Source organism: Thunnus albacares, chromosome 2, assembly GCF_914725855.1.
Source record: "Thunnus albacares chromosome 2, fThuAlb1.1, whole genome shotgun sequence".
NCBI lineage: Eukaryota > Metazoa > Chordata > Actinopteri > Scombriformes > Scombridae > Thunnus > Thunnus albacares.
In genome coordinates, this window is record NC_058107.1 from 16,444,670 (window position 1) to 16,459,502 (window position 14,833).

Consider the following 14,833-nt stretch of genomic DNA (forward strand, 5'->3'; position numbering starts at 1 on the left):
AGATATTCCCTCATTTGGTGTTTTGATGATGGTGGTGCAGAACGCTGTCTAACACATAGGTTCAAAATCTCCCATATGTGTTCAAATAGGTTGAGATCTGGTGACTGTGAAGGCCACAGCATATGATTCACATCATTTTCATACTCATCAAACCATTCAGTGACCCCTTGTGGCCTGTGAATGGGGGCATTGTCATTGAAATGGAAACATATACACTTATGTTATCGTTTTAAGATTATGTTACACTGCCTTATAGTCAAAAGCTCATTGTAAGACTTTATGATCTCTGCTTCCCGTGTGAAAATGTTCCTAACAGGTACTATCAAAGGTGAGGTGTGGGACTCAGTCACTGTAACTTTAGAGGGAATGTACAGGAAGGAAAGGCAGATAAGGATTTGGCCTTCAACTCTTAATCCTCAGCAGAGACTGAAAGAAACTCCCTAGAGATACGGTGAATTAATTAAAAATAACTGTCAGGGTGATGAATATGGGATGATTGTGATGCATGTGGCTGTATATGCAAGTACCAACACTGAACTTCATTCAAAAACTCTGAAAGACAACTTGCTCTCTGTGAATTCATCTTAAATTTCCACTACAGTCATCCTAGAAGAAACAACTCCCATCAAGGTAGAAATGTTTGATCATAGGATAAAGGTGATCACCCAGAACAACTTTGTATTAATTCACAGTGATCCTTCCCTCTGAGGGGACAAGTGGACCCAAACCATGCCAGCAAAATGCCCCCCAAAGCATAACAGACCCACCAGATCCCCTCACTGTAGGGGTCAAGCATTCAGACCTGGACCAGTTTTTCCTTTAATTTGTCACCTGTTTGTATACACAAAAGCACATTTACACACACATTCTTTCTGTAGCTAACACACAAGGATCACAGTTTTATCTTGACTGAAAGTGTTTCGGTAACATGTTGAACAATAGGACACAAACATATCGTTTTACTGAAAAGTATGAGTTTTTGCCTTTGTTAAATTGATGGCATTAATAAAGTTCAAAATTATCTCCAATTTGTTTGATTTTGTGTAATTTTTATATCAGTATTTAATGGTAACACTATTTACTCATAGAGCGCTTAATTTACCCCATCCCCATGCTCATTTTACCCCTACCTTGGGGTAGGTTGTGCCATAGGACTAACTTTTTTTGATGGGTCATTGTTCTAAAACCATAATAATTAGATAACTTGTTTTAATTTCCATGAATACACAACAAACTGAGGTATATATAGTAACTATTATATGAAACAAATATACTTTCATTTTGCAGTAAAATCATCAAATGTTAAAAATGACTCATGTTACCCTGTTCTCCCCCATATATTGTAGTTGAAAAACAACAGGATGTGGGTTACTGTTGAGGTCAATGTGTTCCAGGAACTCCCACAAGCTCATATTAAATAGTTAGACATAAAAATAGATGAAATGTTTTTCATTTCAGTTTACCTACAAGCTATCTTTTGTAATTGCTTTTTGATTGTAATTTGAATCACCATTAGCCATAATAAACACCAAAATGACAGGGGCACAGTGACAAACTGTAAACAACATTAGTTATAAACAAGAGTAAATCATTTTATTATATCAGTATAAAATAAACTGAACCAGAGGTATGGAGCAAAACTGCAATTACCACAGGTAAACAATAACTATTCTATACAGTGCAGAGCTACAATTAATAATTATTATTCATGATCAATTAAACTATTATATTTGATTGATCATTTAATCCATCGAAATGTTAAAAACACAGACATGACCTCCACAAGTTTGCTAGAGACCAGATGAACAATTAAGTTTGTATTAATTTCAGCACTTTTTATGATCATCAGTCCATGAGTATTTTTATAGAAATATCCTGTAAATGAAGCAGAACATTAAGTTGTAGCCGCAGAGGAGAAAAAAAAATCATTGTATTCCCACTCCATCGGAATAAAAGCAAATTCATTCATACCTGAGGTTAGATTTCAACTGATGTTTCTCACTAATTAACACATTGCCATACAGAGCCCTTTCATTAGTAAAAAATACACCTACTATACGAGACAAAAATGCAGCACTTTTTATTCTAATTCTGTGAAAATAAAATGATGATTGGCTTGTCACTTTGTAGGTAAATTTGTTCTCCCATCTCTTCTCCATCATTAAGACAATTTTGATATTAGACAATTAGTGGCTGCTGCACATTCACTACAGTAACTACAATGAATTCACTCATTACTACGAAACTGTGAGTGTTCAGTCCGTCTGTCGTTTCTGATGAAGGTTGTCTATAAATATCTTATTCAGAGGAGCTCATAAAATGAGAGGGAGGCACTGGTATCACTTTTTAATCCCCATGGGAGTCAGATCGGTGGAAGCAGAGACTTTAAATATGTCAAATGGGGGAGAATGTCAAACAGGTGCCTCGAGCTCCCTTTTCTGTAAACAACACATCAAAGCATCCTCTCTGTGATTCTTCACTTGCACTTTATCATCCCCACCAAATATCTGCCCTTTATCTCCCTCTCTGCCCTTGTCTCTAGCACTTTTTCCTCCAGTCGCATCTCCTTTCTTTCTGACACTTTTGGGTTCTTCCTGGCATCTGCTTGCTGCTCTGCTGTTGCCATCATTAGTGCAGGCAAACACTGAGCTGCTTGTGTGCTACAGAGCTAATCTTCACCTCTAACACGTGACTCTCATCCAACCCCATCACTCGTAACTCTCCTATTCCAGTTTGTTGTGCTGCTGCTCTTTCTCCACCACATCCTCTTAGTTGTCTCAAATGGAGGGATGAAAAATTATGAGGCGGACATCATGGTCTGCCAGTGTAGAGAAAAGCAAACAGACTGACAGATGGACAGTCCCAGCGACGCACAACAGAGATAAGAGGATTGGGCCTGCTTGTTGTTGTTGTCTTGCCACAACTCTTAACACAGTTAGCTCACTCTGAGCTCTGCTGAATAGCTCAGAGATGAGATGGGGCTGATGGCGGAGAAATGTGCACAGTATGGAAGACAAAAGGAGGTACTGAGTGAAAATAATGACAAGAGTGGTTGAAGAGGAAGCAAGACACAGATAATAACTCAAAGATCACAGTCCAGCAGGTCTTCTAACCCTCTACGGCTGAACTTTGGACCTCCAGTAGATCGACAAAGTTGACTTTTTTTCTCCATCTCCGGTCTGTTGTCAAGTCATGATCAGGCTGCAGACAGCAGGTATTTCTGTTCGGCCTTCTTCTGCTCTGGCACTGCTATGAAAACGGGCACTTTTTCTTGGTGTGAAGGCACCTTGCAGGCCTTGTAGAGGATGACGAAGAGGATGAGGATGAGCACGCCCACCGCAGAGTTACAAATAATGGCCGCAATGGCCCACACAGACAGGCCCATCCTCAGTTCATGCTCCATGGTCGACTGGACAGTCGATTCCAGACTCATTATGGTCACACCAGAGTTCAGAAGCAGGTCTGAGGTCAGTTAATGGCTCCACAGCGTTCACTTCAGTTGCATAATTTATCCCTGAAAGAAAACAAAATGCATCACATGAACATACTGAGTTTAATTTCCAGGCACATGCATACATGCCCTGTACACACACACACATATTAGCATACTCGGCCACAGTTAACCTGTTTGTCACATGGGCCTGCTTAGTCTGCTGGGGAGGTCAGCTCAGTAAAGATTACTTTCTCTCTGACAACCTAGTCACTGGGCCAAGGTGGCTTTATCCCGGGAGACGCTATATATGGATCAAACTGCGTACATTCAGCACCTGCATGAGAGGTTTTCCTTTAGTTGTGTCACATAAAGTGCGTTTAAGGGTTTCCAATGAAGCTACACGATGTAGTATTTAAATGATTTAGCACTTGTCATGTACAAAAAAAGGTCAGACAGGTGCAGAGTAATAGTAATTCTGAGGACTTAGCTATGTATAATAACTGTGGATGATAAGAGAGTATTACAGGACAAGAAAGTGCCCTTTGGCTGCAGTTCCCTGTTGAAACATTCTTTTTTATTCTCGTTTCCTTATATAGGCAGAGAGCAATGAAGTTATTAGACTGATAAAGACGGTGCCAGTAAGCACTTTTTCTTGCTGAATTATTTTGAATGAATTTCAACAGTAATGTATTTTCAGGGGGAACATGTGAGAATAAAGTTGCCAGTTTTGTGTCTAATATTAAATGGGTCACTGAGGTGTACTGGCGTGTGTGTGTGTGTGTGTGTGTGTGTGTGAGTGTGAGAGAGAGAGAGAGAGAGAGAGAGAGAGAGAGAGAGAGAGAGAGAGAGAGAGAGAGAGAGAGAGAGACACTAATACAGAGAGAGAGAAGAAGCATAGTCGGTCCAAGCATGAGCTGGAGAATGAACTCGCTCAGACTTGAACAGATAAAAACTCAAGCTCATCTCCTTGCTTCGATACCTCTCTCCCTTCCCCTAATGCATTTCTAATGAGACCACATATTTTCTCCTCCCTCCAACAGTCCAAGTCTGCTGTTGTGAACTCATTTCAAAATTATCCTTCCCTCTATAGACATTTTATGACCAAGCCGAATAAAGATGGATCGCTCCAAGTCAGAGTAGTTGGCAGTGACGCATTTGATCTACATTCAAACACATGAAGTCGGCCTCTGTTTGCACCAGATGGGTCCCTCTCAGGATGCTGGTGGCATCACTGAGGGAATAAAATACCCTCATAATCACTAACTGGGATCACTGTCAATATAATTGCCTCCACAGTTTTGCAGAGTATTTCCAAAACATCCTAAGGAACTTTTTCTCAGAAGCCAAGTGACACTAAATGAAGTGCTTCCAGTTTACTGTTCCAATTAGAACAAAAGCGAGGAATGTGCAAGCTATTAGATGACATAGAGATGTGACAGTGATGAGTGTTTGTGTGTGCCAGAGAGAGAGAGAGAGAGAGAGAAAAACCAAATGAATGTGAGCAACATATTGGAGCAGGGACTGCTTGTGTGCGTATATTGATTTCAGACAATCAGTGGTGCATATAACAAGAAAACACAAAGCAGTCACCCTAGTTATTCATTATCACCAATTATAACACATTTTCACAACTCACACTTCCCAAAGTAGACGATCGTGGTTCACGTCTTAATAACTACAAGGATAATTTGTTCTCATTTGCAAGATAAATACATTCGCTCTGAACGCCAGATAGCTCTGTTTCAATTAGTGACCGCACTGGAGGAAAACAAATTAATTCAAAAATAAACAGATGTTGCACAAAGAGAATGGAATAGACTGCCGTGACTGCTCTGAAGTTGCACACAACACCTCATTCATCAAATAATGCTTCACTAAGTTAGTTTACTGAATCAGAGGTTTGAGGGATCAAATGTTTGTTTTGTTCAAAGGTTCAAAGATCAGAACAGCATTAGTCTGGCTCACCAAACACATGTACATAAACACACATGCACACTCCCTGAGGCTACAATCAATACACAGATAACTACAGTCTATCTGTTATGCAATGACTGTGCTCTGTGACTGTGGCAGGAAGCTTTAGGTCTGAAACTGGAGTCTAGCAACAGCAAAATACAGCTGGAGTGTATTCTTGTGCTCGCATAATTATATTTTTGAATGGTGCCATTGACCAACATAAAGGCCTTTTGTGTACACATGCAAACAATCCAATGTAAATGTATGCAAATGCTACATGCACCAAAGAATGCTTGTTTACAGAGGCAGCCAAATGGGCATGTAAGCAACAGCCACATTCACAGACCTGTGCCTGCAGTGACCACAAGGTAATCAAGCAAATGCTTGTGTATAATGCATCACCTTGCAGTGGACTATCAGCATGAGTGGCCTCCATCTCATGTGACTCAACTCCCTGGCTTTCCTCCCAGCTCATTTGAGAATACCAGCTGCATGAACTAAACTTTTCTAAGCTACAAGTCATTGAATCACCAGTTTTGAATGCAGACACTATTAATAACACTTGAGTGTAGATCTGGGTATGATCAAAGGTTGTCCTTACAAGGGAGATAAACCATAGAAGCCTAATATAGACGGATCATTTACAATTGTTATATATTGCATATGAATGTAAAACACATCCAATCCCTTTTAGTTAAAGAAGAAAAATGACTTTTATGTAACAAAAACATTTTAGTAATATTTTGGAAAAGTGAGTGTTACAGTAAGATAAACGCTAAAATAATTGGGTGGCGTGTTCTTCTTACTTTTTACACTTGCACTCCACGCACATCAACATTTAATACAACAACAGCATACCGCATGCTTGCCTCTGGTGTCCGGTGTCCATGCGTTTCTAGTTTTATTTCCTCTCCTTTGCGCGCCTCGGCTGCAAGAACAGCTTGAGATACAGTTTCAAAATGAACACAGATCTTTAGCAACTTCCTCCAGATCGTTTTAGAGGCGGGAACTTTTGTGCGGAAGTAGGTCACCAAATCCTGACCGTCCGCTTGGCGATATGTCTGCGCAGCACTGGACTGTTAGGTCAGGCTGGCGAAGTCCCGGCCGGTTCCCGGTGACTGCTGTGCTGACAGGCGCAGGGCGACAGAGCGGGGATGCTGCTGTCAGTGTGGCTGCTCATCATCCCCTGGTCCCTCCCCCATCCGCCACCCATCCTTCTCTTACTCTCTCTCCGCCACTACTGAGCTATTTTTGTAAAGACGCTCTTGGAACATCCCATCAAGGGCTTTTCCTCTCATACCTTTGTGAAGATCCCACGGTCAAAACTTCTGCTCGGCGCGAGAGGTTATTATGACAACCCCGACAGTCTTATGATCCATAGCCAGCCGTTAATGCATAGAGTATTTAGAGCTTTATAAAGGAGATGTATGATGCACTAGTCAAATGCTAACACTAATGTGATCCTTCATTTATCCTTGAAGAGATATTTGGGATTCAGCGAGGCACTTACCATAGACTACTACTCTTCCATGTGCATCAAAATATATTTTATAAATATGTTTCAAAATATGCTAAATGTGAAAAAAAAAGAAAAGATTTTGGATGGTCATTTTCACTCAGAGAGTTCAACAGTTACACAGGTTTTTGTCAGTATAGGAAATTTTAGTATTTTTTAAGAACTAGTCAAACCAAATGATCTATTTTTAAAAACTACACATGCCTCATAATTATTTTGAGCTTAGAGCTGCAGTGAATCACAAGTACCCTATTTCTTGCTTAGCACACTTAAGGCAAGTAGCATAAAGCTGAACAGCAGCTGCGCAAACTTCAAACTTGTTGCCTCTTCTTTTCTTCATTGGTATTCAGGACAACAGCAGGTGGTGTCCCTGGGGGATTCTGCCAGCTCTCTCTGTCTCCCTCCCTTTGTGTGTGTGTGTGTGTGTGTGTGTGTCTGGGAGTGGTACCCTGACCCACAGAGTTCAGACATAGACAAAGCATTCTTTTGAGGCCCCACTCACACCCTCACCACTGGCTTCAGACAAAAGTTTTGCAGAAGAACACATCCAGATCAGCAGTCCAAAGTGTTGAATGCACTGGTGCACATGAGAGCAATACTTCAAGGACATCATCTACATTGAATATGAATGTAGTGACTGACAACGTAATAACCGCCAGATGATGTAGTAACTTGATAAATGCAATTAATTGCATGAAATGAGCCAAAAATGTAATTAAACATAAAACAGTTGATCATTGCTGGTTATTACATGGCTGTAAAAATTTTTTTATCAATAACAGTGAAAATAATGTAATAACTTAAGTTATTGTATTCATTTCATTGCTACAAGTTATTAAATGATAAGTCAGTGTAGCAATTTCAGTTAAACTTCTCATATTTTACTCCTCTCTCTCATAACATTATCCAGCAATTTACATGACCAAGTTTCAACCTCATTATCTAATTTCTTTTTGATAAGTTAATGCATCAATATTCATTCAGTATTACACTTTCACTTGCTACAGTGAAGATGCACAGTAACAAGACAAAAAGTTTGTAAAGAAAGTGCAAGTTTATTTCTTAATTGATGCAGTTCAAATGAAGACAGGCTGTATTTTTCATCAAAATCAGACTGAATTAGTGAACGAGCGGCACTTTTGTTGAAGCTTACATAAGAGCTTAGATGGGAAAGTTATTACTGATCACAGGCTGATACTCCAGAGAACGCTGCTCCAAAAGTGTGATTGATCATATCAAATATAGCCTAAGAAAATCATGGACACAAACTGAAACTCCTTGAATATCCCTCCCTGCCTCTCCTTCTTACTGCTCTTAATATATATATATGTATATATATATATATATATATATATATATATATATATATATATATATATATACACACAGAGTAGTAATTATTTCTTGCTCTTGCTGGACGTGTCATGTTTGATCACTGCTTCATGTCAATGAAGAAGCTCGCACACCTCCATTATTCTGTCAAAACTTATCAGTGTGTGTGTCTCCATGTGTGTCTTGCAAATGTAACGGAGAGAAAGGAGCAAGAGTGAGATAGGAAAGAAAAGAAGAGGCAATTTAATTCCCTTCTTAATTTGTCCCCCTTACTCCCTCATCCTCATCTCATCATAGTGAGAAAAAGAAGAGAAAAAAACGACAGAAGCGTTAATCTCAACTTTGCCATTCTAGCCTTCTTCATTTTCAGAGTGCTGTTATCATGAGGAAAGATAGACTCCTCAGCTGAGTATTATGGTTTTCATAAAGCCCTCCTGTTGAGAGGGCATAGAGACAAACCAGGTCAGTTTCAAGCAGGGATATTAGATTCATGTTTTATATAAAGGGTCTTTTCCATAACCATTCACTCCGATCATCCGACTTAGTGTTATTTGACACAGTCGATGCACAATTTTTTTCTGAATCACCGCTATTTGCAGTGTATCGCATCTGTTTGTTGATGCTGTTTTCCGGGCAGGAACATTGAGCATTCTGCACAATATCCTTCTTTAGAAAGCTGTCAGAACCAGTTCCCTATCATGAGTGTATGAGGACACCTGCTGGACATTTGTTCACATTGTTTCAATTCCCAGCCCACCTCAGAAGACTAAAAAGAATCAGCTAATGTGACCAAATAAGTCCTAGAATTCCTACCCTATTCATGTGGATGTAAATTTATCAGATGAGAGAGTTTTCTGTAATCTGATGGGAACATACACATCACACACAACACAAATGCAGTTTTCTTGGTCTTTTTTATTGACACTTCATCTTCTTTAGTTGTTCATCATAACCTGAAAAGACAAAGATTTAGTCATTAGATGAAAAATGAAACAGCTGCAAGTCAACTGGCGGTGCTACTTCATTTAATTAATTCTATTCATGTTTCTCCTTTACCTGATCGATCCAGTCATTAAAAGCGGAGACACGAGTGAAGACAGTGGGTTTCTTTGGATAGTTGCAGCCAAGGCCAGAGACGAAGCTGGCAATGCCGTGGACCTCCCAGACACCCGCCTCATTCTTACAGTTCAGAGGGCCACCGGAGTCACCCTGGACACAGGAAGAGAGGAGTTATGTTTTATTCATTTGGTGGAGCCACTGGTAGACTGACAGGGCACAACTATGAGAATCACAATCAGAATCATTGTTTCACCAAGTTTAATGGGGACAAGAGGAACATTTGTCATTCTGTAAGTGTTATGCAAAAGAAATCTACTCTAATTCCTTGGACATGCTTTAATTTGAACACATTTGCTGCATTAACATTCAAAATTTGCTTTATTAGCATGACATACAGTTGTGGCATGGCAGGTAGAACAAGGTGTACTATGTGTGTCTGGCAATTTAGATTTTTTAAAAGAAAAAAAGAAAAAGCAATAGCTGAAAGCACATAATTGAAAATAATCTCCTAATGCACACACAGAGGACAAACTTACGTTGCATCCAGCCACAATTCCATCCCCACCGGCACACACCATTGTGGTCCTGACAGCGATACCCCACCAGTCAGGCTGGGAGCAGGTGGCATGGTCAGCCACAGGCATCAAAGCCTGCTGCAGCTTATCAGCTATGGGGCCTCCGGCTAAAACACACAGACAGAGTCTATTACCATCATCCACATACACGAGCCGTCTATCAAATCTGCTTCACAACATTTCCCCAAGCACCAAACTCACAGTCCAACCCAAATTTTCAATTTAGGAGTAATCCCTCCCTGAAAAGTTTCTGCTAAAACCTCCTGCACAAGATTTTCATCCCAGCTCTGGAGGTTTCCCTGGGTAGCCCCAATCACACACAACACACACACACAACTTCTTATAAATCCAAACATCCTACTTGCACACCCTAAAGGATAGTTTACAAGAAACACATTTCAGAGATACTCAGCTGAAAAAGAAAAAAATAAACTCAAACACAGTGACTTACTGTACACTCTGCCCCATCCGGTGATGTAGCAGGGGTAGAGGTTGGTCAGCACAGTGCCGGCAGGAGGGATACATCCCAGCTGCACCTGATCACTCAAAGTCACAGACTCTGACAGCTTGATCAGGGCAACGTCGTTACTGCACGAGACACAGAGAAAGAGAGACTGAGAGACTGGTTGTACTGGCAGGCAATTTAAAATCTTCCTCCAGAGCCGGAGAGAAAAGGAGAGAAACAGAAATAAATAAGGTAATGACAACAAGTTCATTCTGTATTTTTGCCTTTTTTCCTGTGTTTCATTATGTCATTAAATACAAATAAATCAACTCAATTGATGTCACCCTCCTATTTCCCACTGTGGATATTGCATATTTGAGAGTGAGCAATACACATTTTATTGGTTCTATCATCTGTGTGCTGCGGAGAAATATGAGATAAATGAAGATGGAGAACATGTGTCAAAGGTCTGAGCAGGATTGAAGTTAAGAAATGGAATTTTAGCCTCAGTCTACTTTGTCACCTCGATACAGAACAGATGAGATTATGATGTACTGTATGTCATAGCAGGAGACATAGCGGAGCTCGTCTTACCCGAGGGCCACAAAGATGGGGTTCCATTTCTCATGGACAATAATCTTCTCAGGCAGGATGGCCTTGGAGCCAGCCTCCTCCTCAACCAGGTTGTATTTGCCCACAAACACCCTGTAGGAGAGCTTGGTGCTGGGGGAGAGAACAGATAGAAGATTTGCTGCGCAGTTGAATGATATGATGAGTTCAAAGTGATGATTAGTGGGCAAAGAGGGGATTTGAACTGGGCAGCAGACCAGATGACCTTGAATATTATTTTGGCCTTCATGCAAAGTGTATTTGACTTGCCCAGTCCTAATTCTATAAGGGCTAAGTGGAGTTTAGAGTTGAAGGCAGTATTAGGAAAGTAGTTTGGTGCAGAATAACCACAATGCAGTTAACAGGAGATGCGTGTAGATGTGTGTTTGTGTGTGTATGTTCCTCTGCTGCTCATACTTGATGCAGTGAGCGGCAGTCATGACCCAGTTGGCAGCAATCAGAGATCCTCCACAAGTGTGCCTCCACACACCGCTCCTCTCATACTGCAGAGAGATCTGGAGACCGAAAAAGAAAACAAAAAAAACAAACCCAAAAAACAAAAAAAACAAACCATGAAGGATACATTAAGGTGCAGGTTGTGGATGTATAGATGGATGGCATAGTTTGCTGATTTAATTCAAAAACAGTAATTTAATCACAGAATTTTCAATAGCCACCATGTCCAACAGCTAATAAGCAGATGCCAGACCCATAAGGTGTGCCACTTAATATAAAAACATTGACAGATGTGTACATATTGGCATACCTGCCAGGGCCAGCTGTGGGGCTTGGCATCCACTCCATTGACCACACGGGAAGTCAGGGGCTCAATGGGTGGGGTGCCGCACCCGAGGGCTGGACAAAGAAGAGGAGGAGTACATGTGATGGACATGAGAGAGGGAGTGCTCATGAGGCAGGAAAACAATGGAATTACTTTTAAATCCCAGATCAGACACAAACTGCAACATTTCTTTTTCCAATAGAGAATTGCAGAGTGCTGGCTCCATGGTGCTTGAAGCACTTGAATGCACACACACAAACTTGCAAACACACAGAAACAGTAACACACAGAATTAGAGAATGCCAGATGTTCTTACCGCTAGCAATGAGCACTGAGACCAGCACAATGGGGATCATGTTGATTGATGCTTCTGCTGAGGGACAGCAGGACACATAGTCTCTTTTAAACTGTCTAAACTGGCAACACCCTGCCCCAAATGTGGTAACACACGCTCCTATTGGTTCTACATGGCCTTCAGGGACGAAGGTGGGCCAATGGCAACGAGGGTGAGTGGCTGACGAATCATACAGGTGTATTGTCTGGAACATTTCCCATGACCTTGATGTGGAGCTACAACATACTGTATGTTCAGTCACCATGCATAAGACGTGTGTTCAAGATGGTATCTATATGTACATGCGCAGTATGTATATGTTAGCAAATGCTGAAGACAAGTACTAAACAACCTCCACATCATATTTTGTATTTTAACTCACCTTTATTCCTTTCCATTTCAATATCTCTTGCCTGGAACCTGGAATTAAATGCTTGCATAACAGCATGGGAAGCCAACATCTGGATTACTGGCACTGGCTTGTTTTCTTCGAAATGTAAAAGGAAAATCAAACTAAGAGGCATTACTATGATAAATAACCAAGACAACGAGAAACAGATGGTGTCACTGGTGCAGAAAATATCGACAGCTACACTACATTCTTTTTGACATCTTACAGTGTATGCAGTTCTGCAGTAAATTCTGCAGTGCTTTGGATGTGAGACATATTGTATGACTGTATGATCAAACATATCACTCAACAGACATTCAGACATTCAGTTGATATTTTTCTCTGCGTTATATTCGCTGTTTTATAGTCAAATATGCTATTCAGTACACTAACCCAGTGTATCACGAGGCTGTTATAATGACTTGAATAGAACTTGAATAAGTTATGAGCCTTGGAGGACACAAACACAACTCCTAAGGTATGAAAGTGTCACAGTGTGCAGGCCTAAGGTGCCTGTGCATGCAGACACTGTAAATCTGTAACAAGCTGCTTGGGTGATATTACATGGCACAATAAAGGTTAGGTGTTACAGTGCAGTAAGCAGGTAGAGTCAGTAGAAGTGGTAGTAAGGAGAAGTCAGTACAAAATGCTCATATGGAAGAATCTAAAAGACTTACCTGAGGAGACATCTTACATTGAGTCAGGTTGTTTTAGGTCAAAATCTGTTACAAAGGAGCATTACGTCTGATCTGTGACTTCTTTAGAATGAACTGTGTGCGTCAATACAAAGTATATCAAAGATAAAAAAAAAAGCATTTGCATCAGAATATATCAAACAGCAACTAGACCTTTTGTTCATGAATCATTTAGTTTCCCAGCTCACCACTAGATGGGACAATTTATCTGTTTAGACACTAAAGTAAGTTATATTCTTTTGTAGAAGGGAAAAATTCATTGCTGTATTTTTTCCGTCTTTGCTGTAAGAAACTACATCCAAGCTTTGTAAAGTGAGTCATTTAGAAAATCAATCGTCAATCTAAACTGGGTTGCGGCATCTGAAAAGGAGGTCAGACAAAAACTTGGACATTGAAAATGATAGTAGCAGACCTGCATGCACCTCAGAGAATGACTTCACAACTTAACAGCTGAATCTAAAAAGCAGTTTTGTTTTCAAAGTTTGGTTTCAAAGTTTGGCTGGAGCCACTCGTCCATTAACACGCAGGAGAAAATACCGGATGGGATGAAAAACACTTGAAAGGCTTCTATAGCAACATAACAGGCTTAGACACAATTGGCCTATGTGTGTGTGTTTGTGTCTGAGTGAAACTGTGTGCGTGTGCATGCATCCCTGTGCCTGCACGTGTGAGCTTCTCTACAGCTGCGATATGCAATTAATTGAAAGCTAATTAAAATTACTCTTCAAATCTGTAAAACATTGTTGAACTAATTACAGGCCAGTGTCCAGAATAGATGCCTCCCTTTCCCATTTTCTGATTAAACCTCTTATATTCATTAATTTGATAGTGTCCAGATGACACAGGATAATGAACCGTGGTGTGCGCTGAATTTACAGCAAAACAACCCGACCAGAAATATCACCCAACTTGAGTTCAACACCTCTGATCTCAAAAATCTGCTTCTCACCACTGAAATATGTTTATTTTCAGGTAGATGAAGTCTGTCATGTTCTGAGATGAGGCCTATTAGTTTCATGGCTGAGCAAAGCATTTCACCTCATCGACTGAAACCCCCCCAGGGGTTTGTAACAGGTACACTTCAGCCTGTTTTCCCTATCAGAACAGCAGCTGAACTCCGAATGACACTCTGTGTGAGGTTTATGGTGGGTTTATATCACTTTGGGGCAGTAAACACTGTGCTGGCCATCGCCATTCCCCATGTGGAGCAAAGGAGAAAGATTTTGCAATAATGTATAAATATTATTGTGGCAGGTCGGTGCTATTGGCAGCAGCCAGCTGTGTGATTTTTTAACCTGTTCCCCCTGCATGCCTCTTTGTTCCAACAATACCACCACTGATATTCATATGCACAGTGAGCTAGCTTGTGCTGGATCTTTTGGTTTGTAACAATAGTCTAATAATAATAATCTAATATGGTTTTATATAACAATATTTAATATGTATATTTCATACTTTTTTTTGTCTTTAAAAAAATATACAGCTGTATTTTCCAGTGGCTGCCTTATTTGCCACAGGCGGTGTGTTTTGAGCCGGAGGGCTGAAAAGTAAATCCAAACATTGGCTGTCTGCTGCTGATTTGCTTTTATCATTATCCTTCATACTAATGTTAACAGAGGGCTTTCTTATTGCATTTAAATGTTTTTCTTTACTGCAATCTTAATTCACTGCTTCTTAACATTTTTGGCTTATCCCTTAGAAACTCCC

General features: G+C 40.4%; 1 protein-coding gene and 1 long non-coding RNA gene across 2 annotated transcripts; both read right to left on the bottom strand.

Annotated features, from left to right (window-relative positions):
• Window positions 1-1,567: 1,567 nt before the first annotated feature.
• On the bottom strand, window positions 1,568-6,727 carry LOC122994301. Its single transcript, XR_006406563.1, has 2 exons — window positions 6,248-6,727; window positions 1,568-3,514 (listed from the first exon to the last, which is right to left on the bottom strand). It is a non-coding gene; the product is annotated as an uncharacterized LOC122994301 (long non-coding RNA).
• Window positions 6,728-9,132: 2,405 nt separating this feature from the next.
• On the bottom strand, window positions 9,133-12,108 carry ela3l (elastase 3 like). Its single transcript, XM_044336781.1, has 8 exons — window positions 12,023-12,108; window positions 11,692-11,780; window positions 11,343-11,440; window positions 10,911-11,039; window positions 10,323-10,459; window positions 9,833-9,978; window positions 9,294-9,446; window positions 9,133-9,190 (listed from the first exon to the last, which is right to left on the bottom strand). Exons 1-8 carry the CDS (start codon window positions 12,060-12,062, stop codon window positions 9,173-9,175), a joined length of 810 nt encoding a protein of 269 aa, XP_044192716.1. The 5' UTR covers window positions 12,063-12,108; the 3' UTR covers window positions 9,133-9,172.
• Between the last annotated feature and the right edge of the window lie 2,725 nt (window positions 12,109-14,833).

What these genes read in the sequence shown, in the direction of transcription:
- ela3l (XM_044336781.1), bottom strand. Translation starts at nt 12,062, where the DNA reads ATGATCCCCATTGTGCTGGTCTCAGTGCTCATTGCTAGCG. An exon ending in CCCACAGCTGGCCCTGGCAG is followed by an intron (nt 11,441 to 11,691) that starts GTATGCCAATAT and finishes TTCGGTCTCCAG; the next exon opens with ATCTCTCTGCAGTATGAGAG. An exon ending in GAATTGTGGCTGGATGCAAC is followed by an intron (nt 9,447 to 9,832) that starts GTAAGTTTGTCC and finishes TCCTGTGTCCAG; the next exon opens with GGTGACTCCGGTGGCCCTCT.